General features: G+C 51.2%; 1 protein-coding gene across 1 annotated transcript in view; it reads left to right on the forward strand.

The window, feature by feature from the left end:
* Positions 1 to 13,392, forward strand: part of TEAD4 (TEA domain transcription factor 4) — an 82,262-nt gene that overhangs the window by 811 nt on the left and 68,059 nt on the right. The window contains exons 2-3 of the mRNA XM_068166070.1: positions 980 to 1,034; positions 1,110 to 1,660. Coding sequence (XP_068022171.1) covers positions 980 to 1,034; positions 1,110 to 1,660 — 606 coding nt within the window. The remainder of the gene's footprint in view (positions 1 to 979; positions 1,035 to 1,109; positions 1,661 to 13,392) is intronic.

A 13,392-nucleotide genomic window follows, 5' to 3' on the forward strand; every position in this document is an offset into this window, starting at 1 on the left:
TTCCACCTTTGGCTACTGTCAGCAGACTAAACTCTGTTTCAAGTCCCAAAGAGACAGGTTTATTATCTCGAGCCTGCAGTGGTAAGAACCAGGAAACTTTGTGAAGACTTTTTATGACAACACCAGGGGGGAAAAAAAATGATAATCCTGTGTGACCTCTGTAAATGATGAATTGGTACTGAAAATGACAGCACATGCTGGCCCTAGCTGGTGCTCCATTGGCTTGAGATGATCAAGCTATCTATTGCTATCCAATGATCCCAGCAGCGTCAGTCAAATTATACAGGTACACAAATAGGTCCACTGCTTTTTTATCAGATGCTGTTCTACATTGCTTGTGTTTATAACTTTTATATCTATATGAAAATAAACTAATTTATATCTTGATAAAAACCCCTTAACTCTCAAGTTATTTTGGGGGGTACTTTTTGCTGTCCCTTGTGGGTGTTCCTTGTTCGGCCTGTACTAGAGACCAACACTACAAGGTCCTTTCAGGGAGGTGCAGAGAGCAATAAAATCTCCTAGAGACTAAACATCCTCGGTTTCCTCTGCTCCACGGCAGACCTGGTCTTCAGACCCTTCACCAGCTTCATTGCCCTTCTCTGGACGCACTTCAGTACCACGAAGTCCTTCTTGTAGTGAGAGCCCCAAAACTGAACCCAGTGCTGAAGGCGTGGCTCCAGCACAGCTGGGTACAAGGGGACAATCGCTCCTGCTGGTCACACTTCAGATTTGCTGGTTCGCTACTACTACAGCCCTAGTGTAGCTCTCAGTCTTATCAGCATCCTCTAGTGGATGCTGGCATTCCTGCATGAATGGGTAGCGGAGGGGAGGAGGGGAGAGAACGCAGCTTCGCCAGGAAAGTGGGAAAAATCGCAGAGGGCATTGCTTTTCTGTTAGCTTACTCTTCGGCATGATCTCAGCACAACTAAACTGAGATAACCACTTCTGCCCTGTTGGGGTTGGGTCTTTTTCGCAGTGGCTCAGGTACAGCGGGTGGGAATCGCGTCCCACCACTCACGGGCTTCCAAGAGGTGACCCTGCTCTAGCAGGGGGTTGGACTCTGTGAAGTGCCTGGCTCCCAGAAACCGGGGGAGTCCCGCCCCTAGGAAAGAACCAGGCAAAACAGAGGCTTGTTCCAGGGTTGTACGGCCGGCTCGTCCCGGACGCCGACTCCAACTTCTTCCCCGTCCGGGCGCGGCGTCGATTCCTGGAGGCTGCGCTGTCCCGGCCGCTTCCGCCGCCCCCCACCCCCTTTCCCGCTCCCTGCTCCCGGCCGCCCGGAGTTTCCTTCCTCCCCTTCCCCCAGTGAGAGGCCACCTCCCTCCGCCCCGCGGGCCCCTCTTCCGGCCATTGCCCGCGTTCCCCCGGCCGGGGAGTGCTCGGCCCTGCTAGGTTTTGTTCCTGACTCCACCTCGGCCTTTCTCTCGTCTCTGCCCGGCCAGCCCCTCCCCGGCCCCGTTCCAGCCCCCACCCGCCTGAGCCGGCAGCCGCCTCCCTCAGCCGCGTTCATTTCATACCAACTCTCATTCCTCGCATTCCTCACTTCCTCGTTCAAACTCCGGGAGTGGGAGAATAAAACTCCTCCCTTTTCCTCCCCAAACTGCTGCCCGGCCGCCGCCGCCCCCTCCCCACCGCTGGCCGCTCCGCGCTGCTCAGGGTGAGTGTGACCTTTGTGCCTGGGGCCGGGCTGGCTGCTCCTCGAGTACCTGGCCGGCATTGTCCCTGCTGCTGGAGGGCCGGGGAGGAAGGAGCCCTGAGGGCCCACCCCGAGTCTCCCCGGCAACTTTTGTCAGCGTCTCCGGCTCGGTGGAGGCGCCGCTGCCGAGCGAGCAGCTGACCCACCCGCTCCCCCTGTCCAAGCCCCCGCTCCCACCCCTGCGGCTCCGGCGGGCAGCGAGGGGCAGGCGCGCAGCCACAGCCCTCTGCTGTTCAGCAGAACGTCCTGGAGCAGGAGGTGCAGGAGGTGGGTCGGGAGTCGGTCTCAGCTGTCCGTGCGGAACAACAGCGGTTCTCGCCTCGCTCAGGTTAGGACACGCTGCTCCACGACGCTCTCGCCGAGTGGTGGAAGGACGCGGGTGCCTGCCGGGGAGGGGGTGAAAGGGCGAGTTGGGAGCCGGTCGTGTGCGGCGGCGGAGGCACAGGCGTACAAAGGAAGCGATGGAAACAGCCTTAATGGAGGCTTCCCCCGACGGGAAGGGGCTGCTGGCTCTGGGATTTAGGGAGCTCGGTCGCTTGTCGCATCGGCTGAAAACTGTTGACCCGTCTGGTGGGAAAAGATAAGTTTCTGTACCGTTCGTAGAGGTGTTAATGGGCAGGCTGGAGGGGAGAATCGGTGGTTTCTGTAATTAATTTGATTGTAAATTTTGGAAGATGTTTTGTGGAAAAATACAACCAAACCAAAACCAAAACAACGAAATAAGCAGCGAATCCGTGGATCCCTGCGAAGGCGGCTGAGTTCCGACGGGGCATCTGCCAGATCTCACCTGAGCGTCTAAAGACGCACACCCGGGGACATGGTTTAGCATCAGATTTGGCGGAGTTACATACTGGTTGGACTCGGTGATCTTAAAGGTCTTTTCCAACCGAAACAGTTCCCTGAAAAGGTGAGGGAATACTGTTTCCCAGAGAAGTGACTCTTAAGGTCTGAGTCGCTTGAGTTTTGGTGGCATGCCTCCGGAAAGGGCTTAAATTAGAAACAAGCAACAAACACAACGCCAACAAAACCCCCAAACAAAAACGAAACAAAACAAACCCCCAGCCACCAAGCCCAGAAGCTTACTCAGGTGATCTTCTGTGTCACGTACATAATTCGGCTTAAACAACTCCTTGCATGGGATGCTGAAGATCAGGCTTTTTGTGTGGAGGGCAGGAGTGTACCTCAAGGGATTTTAAGGACCGCTGGGAAGTGTTTTATGGTGAACGGTCGCTTATTAAGTAAAAATTAAACCAACCACCCAAAACAAAGCAATAAACCAAGCAGCTAATTACTAATTTATTCTTCTTTTAACCTTAAGTTCGGTTCACGTTACTCCCTAACAGGAGTTGAGCTCCGGAGGGCTACAAATAAACAATGCAAAACACCTTTGCAAATGCAGAGGGCTGGGTGAGAGGAAAGGTTTGTGTCGAGTTTTGGCTCTTTGGAGTTGGCTGATTTATTTATTTACTTATGGATTTTGTGGGGTTTTGTTTTCCTGGCGGTTTTTGTTCGGTTGGTTTGTGGGGCGGTGGTGGTTGTGAGGTTGTTTTGTTTCGGGGTTTTTTCTTGTTTCCTATTGCTGCTAACAGAGTGAGTGGCTTCCCCCAGCCGGGATTGCAGTGGCAGCGTGCAGAGCAACTAGAGCATTGGGTGTACCTGCCTGTCCATCTGTCTTACAGCTGCCAGAGGTTTCATTGTTCTGCAGAAGGGAGTGGGCAGTAGGACACGGCATGAAGGCCCAGGGAGGAGAGAGAAAAACAAGAGGGGGGGGAAGGCAGACCGTTATATAACAAGTGGTAGGCCCGGGTTGAAGCTGCTGCTCTGTCACCTGTGCAGTTAAAGTCACTTGCTCGTGGTAGCTTTTCCTCATGACAAGGGGGAGCTTGAATCAGAACCCCAGAATGGTTTGGGTTGGAAAAGCTTGTGCTGTGTCGCGTAGAGAGGGGCTGCTTTCTTCGGGCTGTTGGATGCTGAGGAGCTCTGGTTTCCTTTGGAACTTGGGTTGGCAGAGGGAAGAGCGATCAGCCACTGGATGCAGTCAGGGGTTGTCCTAACTTTTGGTCTTTATGGCCTCCTCAAACCTGAGCACGCCACAAAGTCCATCATCTCTAAGCTCCTTGCTCTTACCTGCTCTGAGGCGATCCTGGGGTATGCTTTTTCTTGGTTTCTGCTACCGCTTTTTAATGTCCTGATTGATTTTACCGATAACTTCGAAGTATCGTGAAGAAGGTTCTTACCGTGAAGAAGGTTCTTACCTTCGTGAAGAAGGTTCTTACCGTGACAATTGTCTCAATGTTAGTGTATTACAGAACATCTGGGGGGAAAGGGTGTGAAAATAGCGCTGCCGAGCTCTGAAGCGAGACAGGGCTCCGTGGCACTGAACCTGGCTTGCGGCTCAAATAAAATTGGAGTGGCTGTTGGTTTTCTTATTCAGAGATTCGTGTCACAAATACAAATAGACACTCAATACAGCAAGCACAGTTTTGAGACGGTTGCTGAAAAGTACTTTTCGATAGCTACTACTTCATCTCTGTTCGGAATGCTTGCTCACAGTTTTTCTTCCTTAGTGTCTTTTTCGGGTTACCTCTCAGCTCTTGGTTCTGTCACAACATAACTCAAGGGGTGGGTGCTGGAGCTGCTGTAGGCAGGAGCTGCACGGCCTCAAACTGTTGGAGCTGTGTTTCAGTGACATTTGTTCTCCGGCTCAGTTAGTCATACGGTCACATCGATGTTGTGTCTGGAGAAGGAGGTGCAGTAATTAGGGTGTGGGCGGCGGAGGAAGAATGGGGATATTCTCTTAGCAGCATTGCCATCTTCTCCCACCTTAAGGAGTTCCTTTCCCCTGCGATCGTGAAATGATTTTCTGTCTTCTCCGGCCACGATTGTATCTTAAGAAAGCAAAAGTTCATCGTTAACTTTTCTTTACAGATCTGTTAACGCTTTCCCCATAGCTCAGAGCCATCCTCTTTCATTTTGGGGTTGGTTTGTTCGTTTCTGCCGTGCTCCTTTTTATTGCTGTTTTCCTTTTCGATAAACACTGGGCAGTGGATCCTCTAGTATTTGTCTTGGGCATCACCCAACGTACTTCAGCATCAGAAAAGTTTTCTCGTCCTGCTGCAAGAGTTTTGGGCTTGGCGGGTATTTCTGTGAATATTTTTCAGTATCTGTTATTCTCAGCCTAGTGATTGATCCCCTTCGCTTTCTTCGCTTTACCTGCGTGCCTCTTGCGGAGTGAGCTCTTACAGTCAGCGCCTTGGAGGCGGTTAATCTCTCCATCTTGCCTGAAGTGATGTCTGAGCACAGGCAGACAGGACTTACATTGGCCATTTTGTGGAAGCATTTGCTGTGCCAACAGCTCTCTCCGTTTTTCATCATCCTCACTCGCAGACCTTTTCTTCTGCTTCTTCTGAGGCTTTTTCCTCGATTGATCTTTTATTTTTCCGAAGTGATTTCTTGCATTTCTTTGCATAGTTCTTCCTCATGGTCGTATTTGTAATCCCTTGCTTCTCTTACTTGTTTTTGAGCTCTGTCCACTGGTGTTTGTAAGCTTCATTCTGTATTGTTGGCAAATGTCAATGTCCCTTTAGTCAGTTATAAATTTACAGTTGTGATGTCCAAGAGAGCTGAACTGGGAGAGATCCCTCTAGCAACCCAGTCGATGTCCCTTGTACCTGTTGGTTCTGTTGGTATAAATCATTGCACTTAGTTTTGAAGCTGTTCATTAATTCTCTAATACTATGAGCAGTGTTCTCCACAGGTAACTTGAAGCAATTTCTCACTATGATTCTCCAGGGAAGTAGCAAATAGTGCTGTAAATCTAAATCTATGGCATCATGCTCTTTATGCCCTGACTTCATGGCATTCCTGTCCTCCTTTGAAGAGTGATCGAGTTTGTCAAGGTTGCTCATCTTCCTGACTTTTGCATTATGCCACTGCCATGGTTAGTAAATACCCAACCCATTCCTTTCACAGGATCAGAGCAATTTTGCTTTAAACACACCTCCACCACCACCATTTACAGGCATCCAGTCCAACTATCACCCAACTCTACCAAGCCTGGTGCTAAACTATGCTCCTCAGCACCACATCTCTTTGAAACGCGTCCGGGGAGGGGGATTCAGCCACCTCCTTGGGGAGCCTCTTCAGTGTTTGAGAACCCTTTCAGTGAAGTTTCTTCTAACATCTGACCTCCCCTTGTGCAGCTTGAGGCCGTTTCCTCTCATCCTGTCACTTAAGGGAAAGAGATCAGCCTCCACCAAGGCTTTGTCGAGCCTTGTGAAAAGTCAGGCGTCTGCATACATGGCCTTCATTGCAAGACCTGAGCAGTTTGTTTGGAGGTGGTGTTTTGGGTTCTTGGGCTTTGTGTGTTTGTCTGTGTGGTGGTGTGTGTTTGTGGGGTTTGGTTGTGGTGTGGTTTGTGTCTTGTTTCCCCTTAATTTCTGGTTTTGTAGTTCCTGCCCCTTGGGCCCTCCTTTTCATGGAGATGATGCAGTCGGTCCCGTTTGTTTTTAACACCGTATGAATTAGACGTTTTCCTGCTAGGGAGGGGCAGGGTTTCCAGTTCCCAGTGCCACTAGCTGAGTCACTGGCTCTGTTTTTCTCTTCCATTGTAGGCTTATATTTACCTTGTTCTTACCTTTGTGAGAATATGCTTGCCAAAGGATGGGTGTTTGACTTCACATCGCTGTGCTTCTGCGATGTAGGTGCCAGTGTCTTTCAGAGCCTGGATGCAAGCCTGTGAAGAATCTCCTTTGCTATGGCCAAGAGAAAACAAACTAGCATAGTCCTCAAAGTGCCTCCCTTCAAACACTAACCATTAATGGCAGACATCTAGGCAAAGTCTGATCTGTTGTAACCAGGACTGCTTTAATTGAGGGAGAAAACGTCATCTGCATGCTGAAACGGAAAGGGGGGATTTACCGATGTGTGTCTCAGGTTCATTTTGCCTCCTCAGCAGGTCCTTGAAATAAAGCTCAATGATACCAGACTAGCAGGATTTAAACAGGTTCTCTTGGGTAAAAATCTGGTCCCCTTAGAGAGAAAAAAGGTGTGACAGAAAGGTTTGCATGAGAAGATTTTCTCCAAGCACACTTGCTGCTCTTTGATTTGTCTCTATAAAAATCAGCAAAATCCTACTTGCTTCCCCGCTCCAGTTTGTTGGGGAAGTGTGTACATGGACAGAAGAAAATGACTGCAGGGGAAGCAGTGTAAATTGCTCTTTCTGTCACCCAGAAAGTTCAGTGAAAAGTGGAGGAGCAGCATCTTTTCCCACTGCTGCTGGTCACAGGTTTTCTATGTAAGAGTATGTTTTCAGAACTGGATTCAGGTCTGGGACAGGCTCTGTCCCTTTAAGAATCGAGTTTTGCTTGGCTGGCAGCCCTTGTTCTCCTGTAGATTAATCCAACAGAAGGTATATAACCTGTTGACCTTCCTGGCCAGAAGGGTCTGGGAGGGCAGAGGGATAAATCAGAAGGTTTGTGCTTTCCTGTAATATCTAGGGGCAAGTTTACCCACTTGGGTTTTGTCTGTTTGTTGGGGTTTTTTTCCCCCTATTTTTCCCCTTTTCTTTTCTTGACTCTCCTTACTGTTCCCTGTTTGAGAGTTGAAGTTGTACTTGAAATGCTCAGGATTTTCACTTCCTTTCTGTGGAAACCCTTCTATGTTCAACAGGTTGGAAAGAAGTCTCTTCATGCCACAGCTGAGAGGGAGGAGTTCTGAACTCCAGATGGTAGTAGTCTGAGCTGAGGATGGCTTTGCTGTCCCTTGTATGAAACTTCCAGGTGAACTGGAATTCAGCTGAAATCATTGGTGTCTGAATGCTAGGCAGTATCAGACTCTTGGAGAGACTTGGGGGTGCTGGGGGAGGAGAAGCTCACCAGGAGCTCTCAGTGTGCACTTGCAGCCCAGAAAGCCAATCAGATCCTGGGCTGCAGCAGGAGAAGTGTGGCCAGCAGGGCAAGGGAGGTGATTCTCCCCCTCTGCTCAGCTCTGCTGAGACCCCACCTGGAGTCCTGCCTCCAGGTCTGGAGCCCCTATTGCAAGAGGGATGTGGAGGTGCTGGAAGGTGTCCAGAGAAGGGCCAGGAGGATGAGCAGAGGGCTGGAGCACCTCTCCTGTGAGGACAGACTGAAGGAGTTGGGGCTGTTCAGTCTGGAGAAGAGAAGGCTCCCAGGTGACCTCATTGTGGCCTTCCAGTCTCTGAAGGGGGCTACAGGAAGGCTGGGGAGGGACTGCTCAGGCTTTCAGGCAGTGATAGGACTAGGGGGAATGGAATGAAGCTACAGGTGGGGAGATTGAGGCTGGAGGTGAGGAGGAAGTTCTTCCCCATGAGAGTGGTGAAGCCCTGGAATGGGTTGTCCAGGGAGGTGGTTGGGGCCCTGTCCCTGGAGGTGTTTAAGGCCAGGCTGGCTGAGGCTGTGGCCAGGCTGATGTAGTGTGGGGTGTCCCTGCCCATGGCAGGGGGGTTGGAACTAGATGATCCTTGTGGTCCCTTCCAACCCTCACTGATGCTGTGATACTACTATGATAGAAAAACCAATCTGGTGGACTTCCCTCAGTGTCAGCCCTCAAGAAGTGATCATCTTAGTAAGCAGTGTGGCTTAGGTGTAGCATGTGCTCCGAAACTGCTCCGGGGTGGTTCCTGAAGCCCCTGAGGAGGTGCAGCGTGGCTGCTGTTCACAGGTGGGGCTTGGTGTGCTGCAGGCATTCCATGGTTGGTCTTTACTTACACATTGATTTATCAGAAGTACCAGACATCTTTAAGCTCCTGTCTAACTGCTGCTAAAGACTGGGTGAATGAATCAAGATCCCATTGCTTCTCTCTTGAGGCTTTAGTGAAGGGCTTAGCCCAGGCCGGGTCATGCCTGTGCAGGGAAACATGGCTGCGTGTGTGGTCAGTGCTTCTGTCCGTTCACTTGTGAGTCTCTGAGCCCCACTTCAGCTGTTTCTTTTCTTGGAGACTGGCTATATTTCCTGAGTGAAATACTTTTACTGCTTTGGAAGAGATTTGCAAACATCTGTCTGAGCTGATGTGAGTTTTCTGCCACTAGTGCACTGTCATGGTTGTGAGGTTTTGGGGGACACCTACCAGCAGTTCTAGGTGGTAGGCTGAGAGATGTCATCAACAGGAGGCAGGATTAGGAAATAACCTTTATTAGAATAAACCTTTATTAGAATAAACCAAACCAGGTTGGAAGAGACCTTCAAGATCATCGTGTCCAACCCATCAACCAATCCAACCCACCCGAACAGCTAACCCATGGCACCAAGCACCCCATCAAGTCTCCTCCTGAACACCTTCAATGACGGCGACTCCACCACCTCCCCAGGCAACCCATTCCAATGGGCAATCACTCTCTCTGTATAGAACTTCTTCCTAACCTCCAGCCTAAACCTCCCCTGGCGCAGCCTGAGACTGTGTCCTCTTGTTCTGGTACTGGCTGCCTGGGAGAAGAGACCATCATCAGCCTGTCTACAACCTCCCTTCAGGTAGTTGTAGAGAGCAAGAAGGTCACCCCTGAGTCTCCTCTTCTCCAGGCTGAGCAACCCCAGCTCCCTCAGCCTCTCCTCACAGGGCTGTGTTCCAAGCCCCTCACCAACTTTGTTGCCCTTCTCTGGACTCATTCCAGCAAGTCAACCTCCTTCCTAAACTGAGGGGTCCAGAACTGGACGCAGGACTCGAGGTGCGGCCAACCAGTGCAGTGTACAGGGGCAGGATGTCCTCCCTGCTCCTGCTCGATTTGGATGTCTTCAACTGGGCATTATGAGTCTCAATTTCATGTGTACTGGTCAGGACATACACAAAATGTGCCCTATTTCCAGGCAGTGTTAAACGTGCCCCCCTCTGAACTTACAGCACTTGCAATCACAACAGGCTTGTAACGTCCACCCTTTCGTGGCTTCAAACTCCTGTCTGAGCTTTGGCCCCTCTCTGAGTTTGGCAGGGGGTAGTTCGCTTCGGTCTTTGTGCTGCTGTTTTTCCCATAGGTAAATTCTGAGGTGTTCAGGAGTGACTGGGCTCAGGAGCAAGGCTTTTTTGGGTTGCTGTTAAAGGTTCCCTATACTTTAATAATGATGTGAAAAATGGGGAAAGGCTAAATGTGATTTGTTGCTGTCTCTAGCTTGGTTTGGTGAGACTCAAGTCACTTCAGTCAGTCAGTGTCCACACTTGCCTATACTTAAAGGGACAGTTGTGGTTTGAACATGTCAGCTAGCACTGGTTATTCTGCCTTAGACAAGGGCCATAATAATAGACCTTCCCTCTCGGCTCACTGCTTTCTGAGCAGCCCTGTGCATGCTGGGAGAATGACTCCTGGTGACCGTTGCTGACAGCACGAAGCTGGCAAACTGTTTTCACCCCACCACAGGCTTCATCTGTTTGGGGAGCTGTGAAACATGTGCCACATGTCTTGGAAAGGCAGGGAGAGTAGGAGCTCTGGGAACAGGTCCCACATGGGAGATAACAGTGACTCCCCAGGAATTTCACTGTTCTTTTGAGGGCTGGGGCCAGCCCAGTGTGTGGTTCAGACCGAGGGCAACCTGGCAGTGTCAATCTCTGCTGCCCTTGCTGTCTCATTTGCTTCCCCAGTCGAGTAGATCGTGCTAGTGGCCTTGTGATGTAGCCTGTATGGGGGAGCTACGTATGAGTTGCCTGTGGCTCAGGATCAGTCCCCAGGTTGGCCAACCCTGGACTCGTGGGAGCAGAAGCAGTGTTTGGGTTCTGTCATTGGGTTGGATATTTTGTTTCTTTCCTCCTGTGAGAAATGAGCTCACTGCTGAATTTTAAATACAAACAGCTTGCTGTCAAATAAAGGCAAACAGCGCTGGGTGCAGAGCAGGTTCACTAGAGGTGCCATAACCACACGAGCTGAGCTTCTGTAGGCATCAAACTTACACCCATGAGTATCTCCACAAATCCCTTTACATTTCCCAAGCATGCTCCCAGCCCCCACTCTTGACCTCGTCGCTCCTGGCCAGTCTCCGACACCTCAGTGCCTCACCCCCGCTCCATGTCTCTCCCAACACATCCAACACAACACAGACTACAACCAGCCAAGCAGCTTAAGGCTTGAACCCCGCAGACCCCAGCAGTGCCTGGCACCCACTGGCACCCACCTTCCCCTTGTGAAAGCCAAATACAACAATTTCTCACACTCCCTCCTCTTCTTTCTACGACATTTGGCTTGAGCCATAATAACCTAAGAAATTCTCCCAAGAAGATGCCTTTCAGTTGTTCCCCCACCACCACCAAGTTCAAAGGTGGGGGGAAGCAGTCACATAACCTGGCAACAATTCTATACCAAGCAAAAAGGCTCTGATTTCAACTTCCTGCTAAAAGGAGTGGGATAACAACTGATCTTCCTTGCCTGAGAATATTTCCTCCCTTACTTTATGCACCATATGCAGTGAGTGGGTATGCTACACCAAGGTCTGGGTGACAACTTTCTCCCTCCAGTTGGCTTGTGGGAGTCTGGTTTGACTTGCAACTCCACTCACACAGCCTATGGGGTTGCTGTCCACGGCCATGTTTCTAGATCTTCTTCATGGCAATTACAGAGGTCTGCCAATACTCTCCTGTGAGGACAGACTGAAGGAGTTGGGGCTGTTCAGTCTGGAGAAGAGAAGGCTTCCAGGTGACCTCATTGTGGCCTTCCAGTATCTGAAGGGGGCTCCAGGAAGGCTGGGGAAGGACTTCTCAGGATCTCAGGGAGTGATAGGACTAGGGGGAATGGAATGAAGCTGGAGGTGGGGAGATTCAGGCTGGAGGTGAGGAGGAAGTTCTTCCCCATGAGAGTGGTGAAGCCCTGCAATGGGTTGTGCAGGGAGGTGGTTGGGGCCCTGTCCCTGGAGGTGTTTAAGGCCAGGCTGGATGAGGCTGTGGCCAGGCTGATGTAGTGTGGGGTGTCCCTGCCCATGGCAGGGGGGTTGGAACTAGATGATCCTTGTGGTCCCTTCCAACCCTGAATGATACTATGATTATGTCCCCTTCCCTTGTCCAGGGAGGCTTTGCCAGTTTCCCTCCCTGACTTCTTTCTAGTTTATGTTTTCAGGCAAGGACTGTTACCGCTCCCATTCAATACCAGAACTCATCTCATGGCCATCCTTACGTCCTCCATTTGGGGTACCACAGTCCATTCAGTGGGTGGATCCACGGGTCCTTTGTGTCCATCCCTTCTTGGCTGTCTGTACCGCAGTCTCCACGGTAAACAAGACCTGAACTGGACCTTTTGGGCTGACCAAGGAGAGGGTAATCTCCTTTCTCCGATGTTTCCATTCTTAGCCCACCAGTTACTGCGTACCCCAATACACTTTTCCCATTTATGCTCTGTGAGGACTCATCCACACAATACTTCTCTCCTCCTGGTAATTCCTATTCAAATAAATCTTCCCTTGTTTCTGTGGCTGTGTGGTGGGTTGGAAGGCTGATCCTTCCTTGCCTCCCACCAGGGCAAAAACCCGAGACTCAGACAAAACGGGTTGCAGAAGTGGTGGGAAGTTTGGATGGAAAAGCAGTGAATGTTTTACAGAGAACCACAAGCACAGTGACAAAAGAGATCCCAGAGCACCCAGAAGCCTCCCAGCATTTCCCTTCTCCCCACCTGAGGGTGTGCCCAAACCCCCCAGGGCTCTTTCTTCCCCCCCCCCCCCCCCATTAGGCTAACCTCAGCTGGCCAGATCTGAGATGCCTTCTCCCTTCTCCAGGCATTAGGCCTGGCCAGGCCCCCAGGAGCCTCAAGGTGGCTCCCCCTCCATTACCAGACAGGGAGCATCTCCCACGGTAGTGGTGAGGGAAGACAGAGGAAGTGTAGGACTGTTCAGGTGGACTTATAGGGAGCAGGACATTGTGGGATGAAACACACAGCTTCCTGTGTCCACCCGCTGGGCTGGACCCTCGGGGATGTGTCTGATGTGGCTGCAGCAGGAGGCACCCAGCCCAAACTGCTGCAAACTGCAACTGGAGCCTGAACAGATTTATTTACAGCCAGAGGCTTGCTGTCTTCACTGGTAGCCTTCTGTGGTGCAGCAGGTTCCAGAAAAAGCAAGGCCTGCTCTGCACGTGTGGAGAGGACTCTGCCTTGCCCCGGATGTTCTGCAGTGATTGATCCCCACCAAAGCCCTGGGCAGGCACCTGTGGCTCTGCAAGCGGCAGCGGAGCATCCACACACACCTGGCACACCCAACAGCTCAGCCAGCTACAGGGACAGAAAGTCTAATGCCACTGTGAGAGCCGAGACAGCACAGCATGGGCTGCAGCAGAGTGCTTTGCTGGTCAGCTGCTCAGGCCTCTGTGCTAGCCTGCTCACTGAGCTGCTGGCTCCTCACTTCATTCCTCCCTTTTTACTGTACAGACAGGTCAGGTGCGAGCTTCCTCTGTGCAGACATCTGCTCAACACCTCACAGAAACCCCCAGCCAGGAGCAAGTCCCCACTCCTGAGACACAATCAGAGGCAGTGTACAGGTGGCTGCAGCAAGCCACAGCACTGAGACATCTGGAGCCAGCACAGCAGGAGCTTTTGCAAGCCAGAGTAAAACCTTCTTGGCCTTTATTTTTAAGGTGAAGTCATCCACCATTAAGTGTGCCACTGGCTTACGTGAGCCTCCCCATTCTTGAGTCAGCACTCCATAAACCACCCCTCCCTCCACATCCCCATGGGATCCAGTCAGGCTCTCCGTGCTGGTGCACTGCTTGGCAC

The sequence above is a fragment of the Melanerpes formicivorus genome, unplaced genomic scaffold (genome assembly GCF_026170545.1).
Source record: "Melanerpes formicivorus ecotype bairdi unplaced genomic scaffold, bMelFor1.0.p_v2 SCAF_96, whole genome shotgun sequence".
Classification (NCBI taxonomy): domain Eukaryota; kingdom Metazoa; phylum Chordata; class Aves; order Piciformes; family Picidae; genus Melanerpes; species Melanerpes formicivorus.